The sequence below is a fragment of the Stegostoma tigrinum genome, unplaced genomic scaffold, assembly GCF_030684315.1.
Source record: "Stegostoma tigrinum isolate sSteTig4 unplaced genomic scaffold, sSteTig4.hap1 scaffold_544, whole genome shotgun sequence".
Taxonomy (NCBI): domain Eukaryota; kingdom Metazoa; phylum Chordata; class Chondrichthyes; order Orectolobiformes; family Stegostomatidae; genus Stegostoma; species Stegostoma tigrinum.
The window spans coordinates 1,241-18,530 of NW_026728477.1; the positions used below are offsets into that span (position 1 = coordinate 1,241).

Genomic DNA, 17,290 nt, shown 5'->3' on the forward strand with positions numbered 1-17,290 from the left:
TTGGCCAGTAACGGTTCAAACCAGCAAAATAATTATTCACAGAATGTTGGAATAGATGAAGTCACTTTACACACACATTGCGGGCACTTAGCTGTCTGCCTGGATGACTTAAGGCTAGCCACATTTCCTGTCCTGGAGACAGTGGTGTAGACTGTGAATTCTCCTTTAGGAATCCTCCACCTGTGATGACACCTTCCAGTGGGTTTTCATGTGTCAAACATGGATAAAAGGGGTTTCATAGAATGATGGAGAAGGAATAATCTGTTGTACTTGAGGCACATTATCTCAGACATTATTGGATTAAAATCCATTTTTTTTCAACCCACAAACTGTAATGTGACACCCTTTGAATGATATTTGGCTTCTCCATTCAAGTAGCTTAATCTTTCAAATGCAGTATTGTTTCTGCTGTAACCAGTATCTTTCCAAAATGTTGTTTCCAACAAGTTCAAGATACAAGTATCATTTGTACACTCGGTGATATTAGAAATGATGAATTTAGACAACACGTCATCATAATTCAATGCAATTTTTTAAAAATTTAGGTATCAGCGTGGGAGCAGATCTTTGGCACTCAACTTACAAATGGCCGGTCAAGCTACTAGCAACATTTCATCTATACAGAAAATGGAATCAAGAACAGAAGATGATAATGATGACGATGATGAATATGATATCCCTGGAGAGATAGAGAATATAGTAGGTGTGTTTGTGAAGAATAAAGCATATCATGTGCAAAATGCTTATAGACTGCCACAATCAACCATTTTAGACAGCAGCTTGGCTTAGGTTTTTGAATAAATGAACAATATTTTAAATAACATGTTATAGTGGCAATTTTTTCTGTATTAATTTTGGTCGACAAATTTCTGAAATTTTGTTTTTTATTTTTTTCATGGGCTGTGAGAGCCACTGGTATTTATTGTCCATCTTAATTTGCCTTTGAACCGAGTGTCTTGTTGTTGCACACAGAAGGTTGTTCAGCGTAATCACGTTGTGGGTCTGGAGCCGCATATAGGCCAGCACAGGCCAGGATGACAGATGTCCTTCTCTAAAGGACAGTGATGAAGTAGTTTGAGTTTGTACAATAATTGATGATAATTTCATTATCGCCATTACTGAGATTAGTTTTTCTAATTTTAAATTCCCACCAATGTTGTAGTGTGATTCAAAGAATAAGAATTGGCTCATGGAAGTAGGCTTTTACTTCAAGGATCCATTCACTTTTGTTTTTCAAGCTGAGTAGCTGAACCGTGTAAGCCAAGAGAGGTCATGTTCAGCATCCAGTTTGTGCTGAGTTAGCTGCTTTTCACAGGTTTAGATAAAGGCACATGGCAATTCGTCTGAAGATCCTTCGGTAAGGAAAGGCAAATTAGGCAGATTATCCTTGATTACTAAACACATTTAGTTATGTATGTGTGAATATTAGATAAAAGCATGTTTAGGCTTGTCTACATTGCTCACTTTTTGAAATTTCTGTTGGCAGTAATTGTCCAAGCTTGCTTGTGATAAAACATGTAACTTATGAGGTATCGCAGGGCTAGGTGGAACTGTGTCTAAGAAGCAGCATTTTCAGGTGGAGGATTGAGAAATTGGCAAAAAAAGGAAGGGTTTCTAATGTGAATTTCATTCTTAGATGATGAATGTTTGCAAAATTATTTCAGGCACTCGGTGGTGTATTCCAAGGCTAGCATTATAATAGATGAAGAGTAAAACTGTCTCGACTTTCATTTATTGATGTATCGTCTTAAATTTTGGCAGAGTTTTCGCAACCTCACCACTGACAACTTAAAAACTTTGAGACCAATACATTACCACCTTAGGGTGATATTACCATTTTTTGATGGCCACTGGAAACTGGATTGTGACTACACAAAGTCATTTTGCACAAAACAGTTAACAGACACATGATTCTGTCTTTCCTCGTTTCGTATGGTTTTACTTGACATCTTTTAGTAGCTACTTTATCTTGTATTCTTTGACCTTTCCTTTTGAAACAAATAAATGACACCATTTGAAATTCTTCTTACTTTTACTACAACCTTTATTCTGAAGAAACGTTGAAATTTAAATTGTATGCAACAGCATTCCTATATGTCATACCATAATAAATTGTTTCCGTAGCCTGCTTGATATTTTACTTTGGTAAGATTGACCGCAGGTGTTCTGCTTTGTATATTTCTGCATGTACCTTTGATCCAGCAAGTTTTATGATTGATTAGACAATACAGCTTATTTGTTTATGTTAATAATGCACTTTTCATTACAGTGTGCTCAGTGTAGACTAAGATTTTACTTCTATTTAACACATGAAATTATTGTTCATAAATTACATGTATGAAATAGAAATCATGTGTCATTGATGATAATATCAATCACAGGACAGAAAAATGCTCCTTGTTTGAAAAGTGCTTGGTAAGAATGGGTTTTGGATGTATTCTTAGAGAAGAGGTACTTCCCTTCATTAAGTATTCCTTTCCCTTTATTTATGCATAGACTTCTGAATTGTTCGTTCAAACCCATGGAATTGATGTATGTCTGTTTTGTTGGTTGCTCCCCCTGCTATTCACTGGAAAATGTTGATAGCAGGTATCAAATAAGTTTTCATGCTCTTTTCAATGTTAGTTTGGATAGTTAATGTTGAGAAATAATTGGAGCAAACTGGTCAAAGCTATGCTTGTAGTATACTGATAAGGTGTGTGATTGTCTTCTGATTTTTTTTCTCCTCACATGGGATGCTGCATCCCTACTACCAAATGACGTGCCAGTAAAGATTAGGATTAAACTTGATACTTTCTGGGCTGATTTGTTTTGTTCTTAAATTCAGTTTCATGCTTAATTTGCTGAACCATTTGAGAATCTGGAGTTCTCTCTTGTGTAGTTTGAATATCCAGTGTATTTATATTCCTACAAGTGCATAGTGTAATAATTACTGAACAAAAACAGTCAAATTTATAACACTTAATGTCTGTACTGGGCATACAAGGGATAAATTCACCTGCATCATCTTTGTACTATTTCAGACAAAATATTACCTTTGAAACTAATATTGGTAAACTGGTACTGTAAACCTGTAATATAGAAAGGATGTTTTATGTGAAACTTATGCCTATTACATTATGAGCAATGTGAGGGAATAAATGATATATTTGAAAGATGTTTTTAAGTTTGTCTGAGTATATTTCTGTATTAATTTTCACAATGTAGTGATGGAAATTCCATCACACAATTCACTTGTTCACTTTTTTGTGACCCTTTTCCAGAGCAACTGCTATTTGGGTTGAAGGACAAAGATACTATTGTCAGGTGGTCTGCAGCAAAAGGGTAAGTAGATTACCTTACATGACCTGGTAATTCCTAATTTGTATTTAGCATATATTTTTTAATCTTATGGTCATTGCCTCAATGAAAATGAATGACATTGAGAGACTAACTGATTTGTGATAATAAGCGTGCATCCAGGTCGGAAAGCCTATTATATCCACTTTTGTATGAGTGCAGATAAATAAATAAATTCCATGGAGCAGAAAAAGATCTATACAAGAGATACGAGACTTTCTTTTATGCAGCAAGTTATTATGACTGAAAGCACCCTCTGAAAGTGTGTGTCAGTAGATTTAACAGTAACTTTGACATTGACAACTTTGACAATGGTAACATATGAACTTGAAGGAGAAAAATGCAGATTTGTGGGAAAAGAACAAGTAAGTGGACCTAATTGTATAACTTGTTTGAAGAACCAGCAGCTGAATGTAGACTGAATCTATCTGCTTGTGTTGTATAACTCTGAAAGACAAACTATCTGAAAGATGCAAGCGAGTAATTTCTTCGGAGACAACATAACTATGGCCTAAATGACTAATCATTTGAATGACAAGAAACAAATCACAACAATGAACAAACCTATCTGTTTAGAAATTTGGATCAGGTATTCAGAATGGTTTTTGTTTGGTTGGGTGTCAAATGTAAACTAGCCATCAGAACACAGCTAGCTAAACCTGTGCAATAAGTATTAGAAATAATTTAAAATTTCTTAATGAGAAGAGTCTACCTAATCTTGAAATGAGATTTTTTTCAGTGCTGGAGATGTCTATTTGTAATAGTGCAAGTGTCTTGTTTCCCTTTTCTTGTGTTGTCTATTTCATATTTGGAGGCCAATGTGCTGATTACTGGATACTGGCTCCTACAGTGCCCGATTTGAAGTGAACTGTTTCTGTATGGGGTGCCTGGGGATTGAAAAACTTGGTTGTGAAACAATAGGTTACAGCTCTGAAAGGTAAATGGCAGCAGTCATTGTGGGCCAAGAAGAGCAGTGCACCCCTACTCAAGGCTCTTGAAGTTTTCGGCCCACATTATCACCCAACCTTGCCACTTCTTTGCAAATTGTCAGCTTGTCCATACTTTCCCTGCCTCCTTGTAAGCATCAGAAATGTTCAGTCACTAATTAATCTCTGCTTTTCTTCTGGGTCAGGTTGTGTATGCTGAAAGCGGTTATTCTGTTGCTGGTTATAGGCAAGATTTTCCTGCTTATGAACTGGCAAGAATATAGTTGCTAATTCTCACTGTTTTGCTTATGAGCACTGCCCTTTTGCTGTGAATGTAAGTTATAAGTGCAGGAATGAAGTTTGAATTGTGCCAATTTGTGACAGCTAAAGAGGGGTACATATGAATCAAGGGTGTGCAAAGTTGTTTGAAGTTTAAATTAGTGATGTGTCAATGAGTATTAGATCTTAAAGACAAAAGCAGAATTGGAATAGCAGTGGTAGAAAACCTGTGCTATCATGATGTGAAAAGTTAGTTAGTGAAAAGTTGAGAAAGAAACACAGTACATCAAAAATGGGAAATGGATTCGGGGATACTTTACCATGGCCTAACTGAACAGCAAAACAACCGAAAGGGTTGGATGGCTTGCACAATTTTTTGAGTGTGAAACACTTCTTAAATACCAGCTATTACTCTTTCTAAAAAAAAACTCTTCCTTTTGCTTGATGATTTAATTCTTTTCCAACTTTGAAGAGCATTTAAGTTTCTCTATCTATCTTCAAAGCACAATTTAAATGTAAACTGTCGATCAACACATGATTGTTGTAAATTGTAACAGACGACTACTTTGTGCTGATAGACTCACATCTATCATTAATGTTTAGAGTTTGCCAACCCCTAATGTGGCTCAGTCTTTGCTTGATGTTGAAAGCAATATTTAAGAACAGCAGCTTCATTGAATTAAACAAGGTCAGGAAAATGGACTGTGGTTGGGATGATATCTGCTACCTTGTCTGAAAAGACATCAGGGGCATGGAGAAAAATAACAACTCTCCTTCAGTGAATCATTTGGTTTACTGTATGACCAGGAGTAGTGCATTTGGTAAGATCTTGGCTGTTCTGATTGTTGCCTTAACTTTACTTTCTTAGTTGTTCTTAATAACCATTGACTCCCTTGTCAAATGAAAATCTGTCTAACTGACCCTTTAATATGTATGAGACTGTCAGCCTCTACTGCTGCCTATGGAAGAGCCTTCCAAAGAATGATGACTGTCAGAGGAAATTTCTTCTGAATTCTTATATGAAGACCATTTATTTTTATTTTGAATCATTGAATTCCTACAGAGCCGATAGAGGTCATTCAGCCCATTGAGTCTGTACCAATCTTCCAAAGGCCATCCCATCTAGACATCTGCCCCAATCTCCTCCTCCACGGTAAACCCATAACCCTACATTTGCCATGGTGAATCCACCTTGCCCACACATCCCGAGACACTTTGGGGAAATTTACCATGGCCAATCCATCAAGCCTTTACATCTTTGGACTGTGGGAGGAAACCAAAGCACCTGGCAGATACCTATGGAGAAATGTAGAGAACATGCAAACTCTACAAAGATAGTGTCCTTCAGGACTGGATTCCCATGATGAGAAGCATCCTCCCAGAGTCTATCTGTCAAGCCCCCTCTGAATCTTCTGTTTTAAATAAGATCACCTCTCATTCTTATAAACTCCCATCAGTTTGGAGCCAGCCTGCTTAACTTTTTCTTCATGAGACGTTTCATGAATCAGCTTAATGATCCTGTCTGAACTGCTTTCACTGCAAAGATATTCTTCTGTAAGTAGGGAGACTGAAAATGTAGAACAGTATTTCAGGTGAAGTCTCACCAATGCTGTATCAAGACTTCACTTTTTATATGCCATCCTCTTTGCAACAAAGTCAGTCATTCCTGTTGCTTTCCTCATTACATAAATCACAAAAAGTTAACAAGACCAAGATTGTTCGGATAGCATTCTACAACATGTCTCCATCTTGGATTCCAAGGTCCCTTGATGGAGAGGGAGAACTGACAGCTTCCAGCAGCCTTTCCAATTGTTCTGAGGTACCAGATTTGTTTTGCGTCCACTCTGTTTACGAGTTTACAGCTTTCATATGCTGTACATGCTTGTTAAGGACAGTCATTCCTACCCAAACTTTATATGTCACTAGACCTGACATCAGGTTGACCATGCCCCTTACCATTCCAATGGTTCCTACACCAAAACTTAGTCCAGTGAAGTGAACTGTTTCTTTCACTTGGTGGAGTCTTATGTCTTACATTGACATTCCTGATGCCGTTTCACTCCAGCCCCACCACCCACCCAATCTCAAGGTCTGGGAAGATCAGACTGGTGTGGAGTCTCCTCCCCATTAGCAACTCTGCTAGAGCTATCCCTGTCACTGCATGAGCAGAGGTCCTGTAATCAAATACAGTTGTTAGGCATCCAGATCTTTTCCTTGGATTGTGTAGTCTTTGTAGTAATTGATGTTAGTTAAATCCTGCCCACCTACAGTCTTCTCTGAGGCATTGCTTTGTCAGTTTAACTTTCATTGTTGACCCTTCTCACTAACGCTAACTTGAACTGCCCCCTGTAATAACTTGAAAACATTAATCGGACCAAGACACCACAAAGTAGAGACATAACTTTGAGTGGAAGACACAACACTGAACAACAAATATAGTTAACTTTAAATGAGCCTTGAGACTGAAACTTTATTCTTCCATGGTATAGTTGATGCATGAAACAGTTAATAATATGAAAACAAATTTAAAGTCTAAATAAGAACGAAGATATAAATATACAAGTGATCAGATGTGAAGTAGATTATGACAGGCGGTGCATTAATTCAGGGACTCTAAACTGTGGTTTATGATTTCCAGAGGAGGCAGCAACTAAAGTTTTGAGCTCTGGTGCAGCATTTGTGGCTCTCCCTTCCAAAATCTGCATGACCTCTTCTATTAGGGCTTTTTTTTTAACGTTTATGTGGCTTAACTACTGGATATTGTAGGTCTGAATCCTGCATACTACTGAGGTGCTTTCTGCTTAAAAACCTTTTGGATGAAGTAACTTCCCTTCTTGCCACGTTTAGAGCTTTCTCCTTGCACACTTCCTCCTGTTTTCTCTGTTGCTTGCTGAGCTCTCATCCTGGGGTCTCAGTAACTCCCCAGTGCCAAAGTGGAGTCACAATGGGAAAATGTCTAGCAAGTACTGCCTTTTTTTTGAAGTAAAGAAAATGCCTTTGACTGTGAGTCAAAGGCGATTGTTCTGTAAATGTGGGTAAGGTTTACATTAACATATACAATTACAGTCAAATGAACATTTGAGTCCCTCTCTTTTTAAAGTAAAACGAAGAACACTACAAGATTGACTGTAAAAACACTCTCTAAGTTAAAGTAGAGATAACAAGGGGTAGAGCTGGATGAACACAGCAGGCCAAGCAGCATCAGAGGAGGAGGAAAACTGACGTTTCCGGTCTGGACCCTTCCTCGGAATTTTCTGAAGAAGGGTCCAGACCCGAAACATCAGCTTTCCTGTTCCTGTGATGCTGCTTGCCCAGCTGTGTTCATCCAGCTCTACACCTTGTTATCTCAGATAATCTCCAGCATTGGCAGTTCCTACTATCTCCGAACCAAGCTGTTTTGATATATCGACAAATTGTTCATAATTCAAAGACAGTCCATCTTCAAATATTGTGCACTCTATAGATGCATTTATGTCTAGATGAATTTGTTTAAGAATTCATATCCAATTAATTAATTTGAAGTAAAGCTGTTATTTGTAGTTCCAGATTTTATTTAAAATTTGACAGCTTAAGGTACCACAAACAACAGCTAAAATAAATAATACATGAAATTATTTTGGTACGGTTGGTTGTCCAAGCTAACATTGAACTTCTTGTTCATCTTTGATTAGTGTCGGGGGTTTTTGGCCCTTGGTTTATGTTTCTCATATAAAAGATAGCATTTTGATGTTGCAACGTTGTCTCGGTGAAATTTTAAATGCTAATCTAGACTACAGACTTGAGTCCTGAGAGTGCTTTCTTCTGACTCAGACAAGCATGCACCTACTGAGCCAATCTGATGTTAGGGGGTGGTAACTGAATTCTGGTAGAAAAACACTTTTTAAGTAGATCTGTTGACTTATTTCTATGCTGAGCAGATGCTCTCTTTCATTTATGTCTATAAGAACAGTTGCCAGATTTTTTAAATGACTCATTTGGCCCATTAAAATGATATTATGTTCAGAATGTGTTTATTTTTCCTTAAAATTTGATCAGTTGAAAGGGATAATCTCAATGATAAAAATTAGAATTGAATTTTATATTATTGTACCCTGTATCAGGATTGGAAGAGTAACTGGAAGACTTCCAAAAGAGCTTGCAGATGACGTTGTTGGATCTGTACTTGAATGTTTCGGGTAATGATTTATTATTTTAGTTCCGTTTTCCATTTGCTTTGGCCTCATCCAAGATGCAATAAACAGAGTAACAGTTCTGCCTTAGAAGTTTAATACCTTGTTCTATTGGAAAAATTGACGAGAGCTGGACTAGAATGTACTGGAGTGATATTGGGCAATTTACTTGGGCTAAAAAGCCTCTTGAACTGATCATTAACTCTTAATTTGAACCCCAGAATACTAGAGAAAGCGTTTTAGCTTTCAGGAGAAATACCTATATTAAGGAACTGGTATTCTATGCAACTGTGCAGGATTGACAAACTTGATGAATTTTTAGTGGTGTGGAGATGGCAGAAAGTAGGTGTTAATTGACATTACATTTTCTTTAATTTTTAACGTACAATTTTAAGCAATTATCTGGTTTAGAATTGGGCATGAAGATATGTCAGAGGTTAGGAATGTTGCAATGAGTAATTCACCACCTGATTTCCCAAAGCCTGTTCATTATTTACAAGGCACGTCAGGAGTGTGATGGAATACTCCCCACTTGTCTGGATGGGTGCAGCTCCAACTACACGCAATAGGTTTGACACTATCTCGGACAAAGCTGCTCACCTGATTGGCACCAGATACACAAACATCCTCTCTTCGACCGCCAATACTCAGTAGCAGCAGTGTGTGCTATCTACAAGATGCACTGTAGAAATTCACCAAGATCGCCAGACAACATGTTCCAAGCTCCGCCACCACTTCCACCACCAACAGTTTCCCCTCCAAGCCACACGCCATCCTGACTTGGAAATTTATCACCATTCCCCCACTGTCGTGGAGTCAAAACCCTAGAATTCCCACCTAACAGCATTGTGAGTCAACCCACAGCAGATGGACTGCAATGGTTCAAAAAGGCAGCTCACCACCACCTTCTCAAGGCCAGTAGGAATGGTCAATAACTACCTGTTGGCTGATGATGCTCACATCCCACAAATGAACTTAAAAAAGTACAAGATAATGAAATGTGAGGCTGGATGAACACAGCAGGCCCGGCAGCATCTCAGGAGCACAAAAGCTGACGTTTCGGGCTTAGACCCTTCATCAGAGAGGGTTGCCCGGCAGCATCTCAGGAGCACAAAAGCTGACGTTTCGGGCCTAGACCCTTCATCAGAGAGACCCTCTCTGATGAAGGGTCTAAGCCCGAAACGTCAGCTTTTGTGCTCCTGAGATGCTGCCGGGCCTGCTGTGTTCATCCAGCCTCACAATTCATTATCTTGGATTCTCCAGCATCTGCAGTTCCCATTATCACTTAAAAAAGTACAAACAGTCTGAACTCGAGGTCACCAATGTGCATTCGAAATGTCGTTTAAAGTTGACCACCAAATTCATCTCATCCGTGCACGAGTTGTTTTTCCACCTTAGGATACTGCTTGGCAGCTCAAGCTCGGACAAGATCACATGGGAATGAATTATGAATATTTAAAATGGTCATAGAGTTATACAGCACTGTAACAGATCTTTCAGTCCAACTCATCTGCGTTGACCAGATATTTTAAGCTGATCAAGTCCCATTTGCCAGCATTTGGTCCATATCCCTCTACACTCTTCTTATTCGTATGCCCATCTAGATGCCTTTTAAATGTCGAAATTGTACTTCCCTTCACCACTTCTTCTGGCAGCTCGTTCCGTACATGCACTATTCTTTGCGTGATAAAGTTACCTTTCAGGTCTCTCTTTAAATCGTCCCCTCTCATCTTAAAATATGCCCTCTAGTTTTGGACTCACCCACCCTGAGAAAAAGACCTTTGATTTTCACCCTATGTATGCCCCTCATGATTTTATAAACCTTTATAAGATCACCCTCAGCCTCTGACGCTCTGGGGGATAAAGGTCCCAGCCAATTCAGCCTCTCCCTATAGCTCAAACCCCCGAATCTGGCAACATCTGGTAAATATTTTCTGAACCCTTTGAAGTTTAACAACATCTTGCTTATAGTACAGAGACCAGAATTGAACATAGTATTCTAAAAGTGGCTTCACCAATGTCCTGTACAGCCTCAACATGATGTCACAACTCCTATCTTCATTAGACTGACCAATGAAGGCAAGTATGCCGAGCGTCTTCTTCACCACCTTGGCTATCTGCGACTAGACTTTCAAAGAACTATGCATCTACCCCCTGTTCAGCAACACTATCCATGGCCCTACCGTTGACTGTGTAAGTCCTGCCCTAGTTTGGCCTACCAAAACGCGGCACCTTACATTTATCTAAATTAAACTCCATCTGCTGCTCTCGTGGTAATTGATAAAAAATAACAATTTAAAACTTTCCGACTAGTGTTAACATTTTGGGGTATGTATTTGAATATATTTGGTATTTATTTTGTCAAAAGGACATTTTCCCCAAACCTTAGATGTTCTTGGATGAATACATCATATTTGTTATAGTTTACTATGGATTTAATGGCGTGACAGGCAAGTAATTCCCAGAACCAGTCATTTTGGTCCTTAGCCACCTTTCATCACACCCAAAATTAAATAAAAGATGAACTATCTGGAGGCATCAATAACATTTCTACATGTAACCTGCCTAACGGGACATGAATACCTAAAATGAAAAGAAAAATGGGTTGGGCAGATTTTTTTATTGCTTTGCAAACTAGAAGGGGTAATATAAATGTTGATAAAGATGTTCTGTTCTAAGCTTAGTTGTCGATTGGGCATCTGTGAATGAAGGGCCTTAATCAAGTGAACTTTCTTTTTGAAGAGCACCTTTCTCATTGCTTTGCTTTTATTTTTGTGCAGGAAGGATTTTAGGTTGCTTACTTATAGTTCACCAACGATTTTGTGTTCCATTTATTCTTGTGTACCAAAGTGAAATGCTTATTTCGATGACTGTCTGAAATTGATATTGGACTTAGAATTGATTCATGTGCCTGTTTTTGGATTTTGTACATTTACTTTCATTATTGTCATCAATAGAGATTTTTCATACTTTTCATTCTTGAAACTTATGTGTTTCTAGACTGATCAACTTCTGCTGGTTTGCTAAACAGTTCCCACCCTCCTTGCACTTCAGTGAAGCATCGTGGGTGGAAACTGCTTAGCTGGTATTGTTTTACCTTTTCCTTTGAAATTAATATTTGTGTTTGACTTGGCGAAGATCTGTTGTTACTCCCTATATAATTCTTGATGTAAGTTTTATAAACTGTTGAAATTAATTTTCCCAAATCAAGAGATGAACTGGGGAGGGAAAAAGAATGTAAAGCAATCATAATCATATGGGAAAAGAGCTGGGAAAACAATTAGACCTGAAGGTTTGAAGTTCCTAGGACCAGATTAGCTGCAGCCTCGGATCTGAAAAGAAGTGGCTGCAGAGGTAGCAAATGCATTGGTTGTAATTTTCCCAAGTTCCTTGGATTCTGAAAAGCTCCCAGTAGATTGGAAGATAGCTAATGTAGTACCTTTTATCAAGAAAAGAGGGAAATAGAACAGGAAACTCTAGGCTAGTAAGCCTAATGTCAACATAAAAACATTACTAGAATTCATCAAAAAGGATCTAATTGTAGGATGTTTTTTAAAAAAATCATGTGACCAGGCAGAGTCAGCACAACTTTGTGAAAGGGAAATCCTGTTGAGCTAATTGCAATGCATGTTTTGAGGAAATAATGAGCAAGGTGGATAAATGGGAATATGTAGATATCGTGTTCATGGATTTCCAAAAGGCATTTGGTAAGGTTCTACTCAAATTGAGAGCACATTCTTTGGGACAACATTTTAGCATGGATAAAGAATTGATTTGCTACCACTCAGTAGAGTATAGATAAATCAGTATTTTGGGTTGCAAGGTTGTAACTAATGGAATGCAAATTTATCGGCGCAATGGATTCAATTATTTGCAGTCTATGTCAATGACTTCGATAAAGTGACATAGAGTAGTTAGGTTTGCTGATGACACCAAGAAAGGTAGGGAAGTAAGTTGTCAAGAGGAAGTGTAGAGTCTGCGCAGGGATCTAGACAAGTTAAGGAATTGAGCAAAAAATTGGCAAGTGATGTATAATTTAAGAAAACATGAACTCTGACAGGAAGAATGGAAGAGCAGTCTACCATGTAAATGTTAAGAAAGGATCTAGGTGCCCTAGATCCTTTAATGACTCACCAAATATTGATATACGGGTACAACAAGTGATCAGGGTGGCAAATTGAATATTGACATTTATTCCTGGGGGAAATGGAATTTTTAAGTTTGGTATGTTACTGCAGCTGTATAGCTTGTTGGTGAGACGTCCGTTGGAGTGTAATGTGCAGATTTGGTCTGTTTGGAAAAAAAAAAGATATAATTGCTTTAGAACCAGTTGTCAAAGGTTTGTTTAGTTCATTTGTGGGATGAAGGGCTTATGAAGAATTTTTGAACAGGTTGGACCTACACCTATTGGAAATTTAAAGAATCTAGGTGATCTTATTGAGATGTATAAGGCCCCAAGGAAGCTCGATCAGATCGATACCAGAAGGATGCTCCCAAGAGTAAATTTGTTTAAGCTAGAATTTGATACATCTCTGTTTTTAAAGAAGGACGTTGTGAATTGCAGAAGGCACACAGGAAAGTGGAGTTGAGACCACAACCAAATCAGCCATTATTCACCTTCCCTAATTGTTATACTGTATGTTCAAATTATGTCTCATATAAAAATATTTTATAAAAGCAATATCAATCATCTTTAATGATATTGTTCAAGAAGATTGTAATTTTCTCATCCGTAAGGCTATGCCATAATGCATGCAAGTTTTGTTACTGAGCTGCAAAGTCATGCTGTTTACTGTAAATCAAGATGGTGACACATTTCTGGCTGCTTTGTTGATGTGGGATTACTATCAAGTCTCAGTATTGAAATTGTCCTTTATGATAGTATGACTACCGAAAACTTTTTTCATTTATATTGATTGAGCTTAATGTATGCTTTCTCTTAGCTAATCTGCTTAATTGAGTTTGGCTTTTTTTATTTTCTGTATGTGCCACATTCAAGTATGTTTTCCTAATTAAACCCCAGTAGTTAGGATGTTGGATACTAAATTGCATTTGTATTACACATCTATATTGCAGTTTTCAGGAAACAGACACAGCCTGGCATGGTGGATGTCTTGCCCTTGCTGAACTGGGCAGAAGAGGATTGTTGCTTCCTTCTCGGCTACCAGATGGTATGTAATAATCCAGAGGTCCTTTTTTTAAAAAAAAGTTCCTTGCCTACCTTTACTAAAAATTGAAGGAGGTCTTAAATAATATCATTTATACAGCATTTCACAATTTTCTCAACAGTAAGTATGTAATACCAGGCGGTTTAAAAGGTATTGAGAGAACTGTTGCTTTTACTAGTCCTTATTTGAAAGGCTGTGTTCGCTGGCACCCTGGGGCATATGCTGTAGCAGTAAAATCTCTGATTTAAATTGGAAAAAGAAGTTAGAAAGCTAACCAACACTTAAATGTAGAAAACAAAATTAATGAAAAAGTATGTTGCTGGAAAGAAAAACTGCTAAAACAAAGTTGATTTTTATTTGATCTTTTTTAAAAAATTGGCTTTATGTACACGTGTACATATGCTTACAGCCTGGGGAGAAAAACAGACTGTTGGTGTTAGCAGACACTTCATATTTAAAAAGATCTTGAATAGATCATTTGCATTTTAAAAACAGTTAAGTTGGTTCTGGTAAACACCCAGTATATTCTTTTACACTGATTGACCATGCTACACTTCTTGCCTTTGATTTCCTTCCATGCTTCATCTGCCCTTTGATCATTTGATTTTCCTGATTCTAGTCCAAAGTGACTCTGAACTCCTGAGTTTTTCCTTTTGTTCTTTTCCCTTCCCAGCCTGGTAGAAGTTAACCCCAAAACTGTCTTGCATGAGGAGGATTTTTTCCTCAAGATTATCCTTGTCTTGCAAGTGAGGAGAATCTTCCAGTGTCATTTCAAATTCTCACGCTTTTAGTACTTTTAATTTGAATACACATTCTCACCCTGATTTCTGCATTCTGAACAGTTCCCAGCCTCTAGTTGTGCCCTCAGCTGGATCATGATCCTGGCAGACGGCTAGTGTTCATACATTTTCAAGGATGTCTTTGAAACCCTTCAAAAACCCATTTCACTGGCGATGTGAATCATTTAGTCCTTCCATCCAGGTAGAAATTCTGATTCGCTATCTTTTAGGTCCTATCTTGCTTATCTTGTTAATGAATGTACAGTTTACAGCATAACACTTTTCTGGGACTTTTGGAGATTAGCAGTTCAACCACAGAAAATATAAATGCTGATGCCATTGTCTGCAGGTGTGAACATTTCAGTTTCTTATCAGCAAAAGAATTTAGGCCTTTCTTTTACCTGTGGCAGTCATATCTGCTAAGCCAGTTGATTTTGCAGACTTCAAAATAGTTTACATGACCCTCTTTATTTTACTCTAATTTACAAGCACAGATCCAAAACGCAATAATCTTATAAAACGTCATAATTACACCAATTACTATTAAACGTGCACTGTGCTTGCAAGAAGAGTGGACACATGATTTGCTGACAGCCTTCATCTTGGACGCTTTGAGCCTGGCACGATGTGGATCTGTTTGCTCTTAGTTTTTGATTCATTCTTCTTTCTTTGACGTACTTCAGACTGAGAAACCCATATGCAAATATGCTGTTGAACTGTCTTAGTGAGACTGCCAAGAACCATAGTGTCTCACTTTTATAACAGAGATGTTGTGAAGTGTTTAATGCAGATAGAATTCTTAAAATTCTTGTCTGGAATCTAATGAGGAAAAGGCTTGAAATTGTGTTTATTATCATTGTGTTTAGATCTGTGTTTAGAACTTGAACATGTAGGTTTTACATTACTTTGTCTGCTTTGGTTAATCCTGCTGTGTGAATAGATACAACACTGTCACATTGGCATCTTTGGAAAAGTCTCACAAATTTGTGAAACTTTTTTATTGTGATCAAAGCAAAAAAATTAAATATTTAATGAGTCAGAAATAAACACATCTTCTTACCAGATCCTCAAAATAACATAAGAAATGTCACATAATAAATGATCCCATATAGAGGATATTGTATATTGACTGAATTCTTTTTTAGTGAAATCAAACTCCAAGTTTTGGGAATTGAAATATTATTCTGCTGTGTGAAGGAGCCGCCATTTTGTCCTATCAGCTAATCCTTTTGAAATATTTTTTATATTTGTAGCTTTCAAATGTGTTTCTGCATTTGTTTTTGAAAGATATTGTAAGGTTTCAATGTTGAAATATTTGATCAACTTGTAAAAATATTTTATGCCCCATTAGCTGAGAGCTGATAATTATTAGTGCTCGTAACTTTCTACTTCTATCATAGTGCAATGTTTTGATTAATTCTGTATAATTTCTTTTTCATTTTCCTAGTATGTTGTCTCAATTGTATGCTTTTGCTACTTTGGGAATGGAAGTAAGATATTTGTTCGATCTCTCAAGTCTGATTAATGAGATCATTTTCACCTATATCCATTGAGCAGCATCTTTTGCCTGTCAAAAATCTGTTGATCTCAGATTTGAAATCACTAACTGAACTTGCGTCTACTCTTTTTAGGAAAGAGCTCTATTTCTACTACTCTGAAGTATTTACCAACTTCTGTTCTGAATAGAGTGTAACTTATTAAAAGGTTACAACCCTTCTCCTAGAATCCCATTTCAGCAAAAGAATATTGTCTTTCAATGCTTGTCAAGATCCAAAGAATGATTCGTATTACCCTGTACTTGCTGTATTCTAGGGAATTAGAGTCAGTTTTATGTATTTGTTCTTTGTAGTTTAGCTGTTGCAGCACTGGTGACTCTATACTATGCTTTTTCCCAGACTAATATATTTTCTAATGTACCAGGCAAAGACCTGGGCTATATACCCCAAATGCAACCTAACCATAGCTTAGCATAGTGAAATGAAATTTATTTCCTATATGTTCCATTATGAAATGTTTGGGCTGTATCCAGTTTCAGGGAAGACTGCGTTCTCTGTGAAATGCAACATTTACAAGACTCTCTGTTCCAGCATTGCTTGGTGGCAGTGTTCAATTCTGCCATTTCTTTGGTGCAAGGCTTACTGAAAGGTTGATAGGCCACTGCTGGGTCACAGATAGTTGGACAAAGAGACAGGCCAGAACCATTTTAGGAGTTTAATGGTTAGCAGTACTGCTAGGAAGTCAACTGAAGTGAGGAGTCTGGAACAGTTGGATGACTGTGCTCCTAGAACAAAGTCAGGAAGGAGTTCCAGGAATTAGTATTTCAAAGAAGACTTGGGGAGTGGAGAAGGTGGAAAGTTCACTGGCTATGTATTGGGAGGAAGCATTTGGGGCTTGTAAAAAGATACCGTGCATTAATATTACAGAGCAGCTGAAAATGGTAGTTCAAAGCCTTTACGCAATATTTACTGCATTCAATTAAGCAAGATTTAATGATCAGGAAATACCCAGGGACATATCTGGGTTGATGAAAAGCTGGAGCCATACCTTTGAGTGCTGGAAAGCAGTGTCGGAGTCTGGGAGAGCATAGACCCAGGAAAACTGTGTGTTTGACCAGGACAGAAGCACTCATT

General features: G+C 37.7%; 1 protein-coding gene across 1 annotated transcript; it reads left to right on the plus strand.

The window, feature by feature from the left end:
- Positions 1 to 542: 542 nt before the first annotated feature.
- LOC132208854 (tubulin-specific chaperone D-like) lies at positions 543 to 16,353 on the plus strand. Its single transcript, XM_059644160.1, has 5 exons — positions 543 to 703; positions 3,264 to 3,324; positions 8,645 to 8,719; positions 13,790 to 13,884; positions 16,292 to 16,353. The coding sequence occupies exons 1-5, from the start codon at positions 586 to 588 to the stop codon at positions 16,351 to 16,353; spliced, it is 411 nt and encodes a 136-aa protein (XP_059500143.1). The 5' UTR covers positions 543 to 585.
- Positions 16,354 to 17,290: the final 937 nt, after the last annotated feature.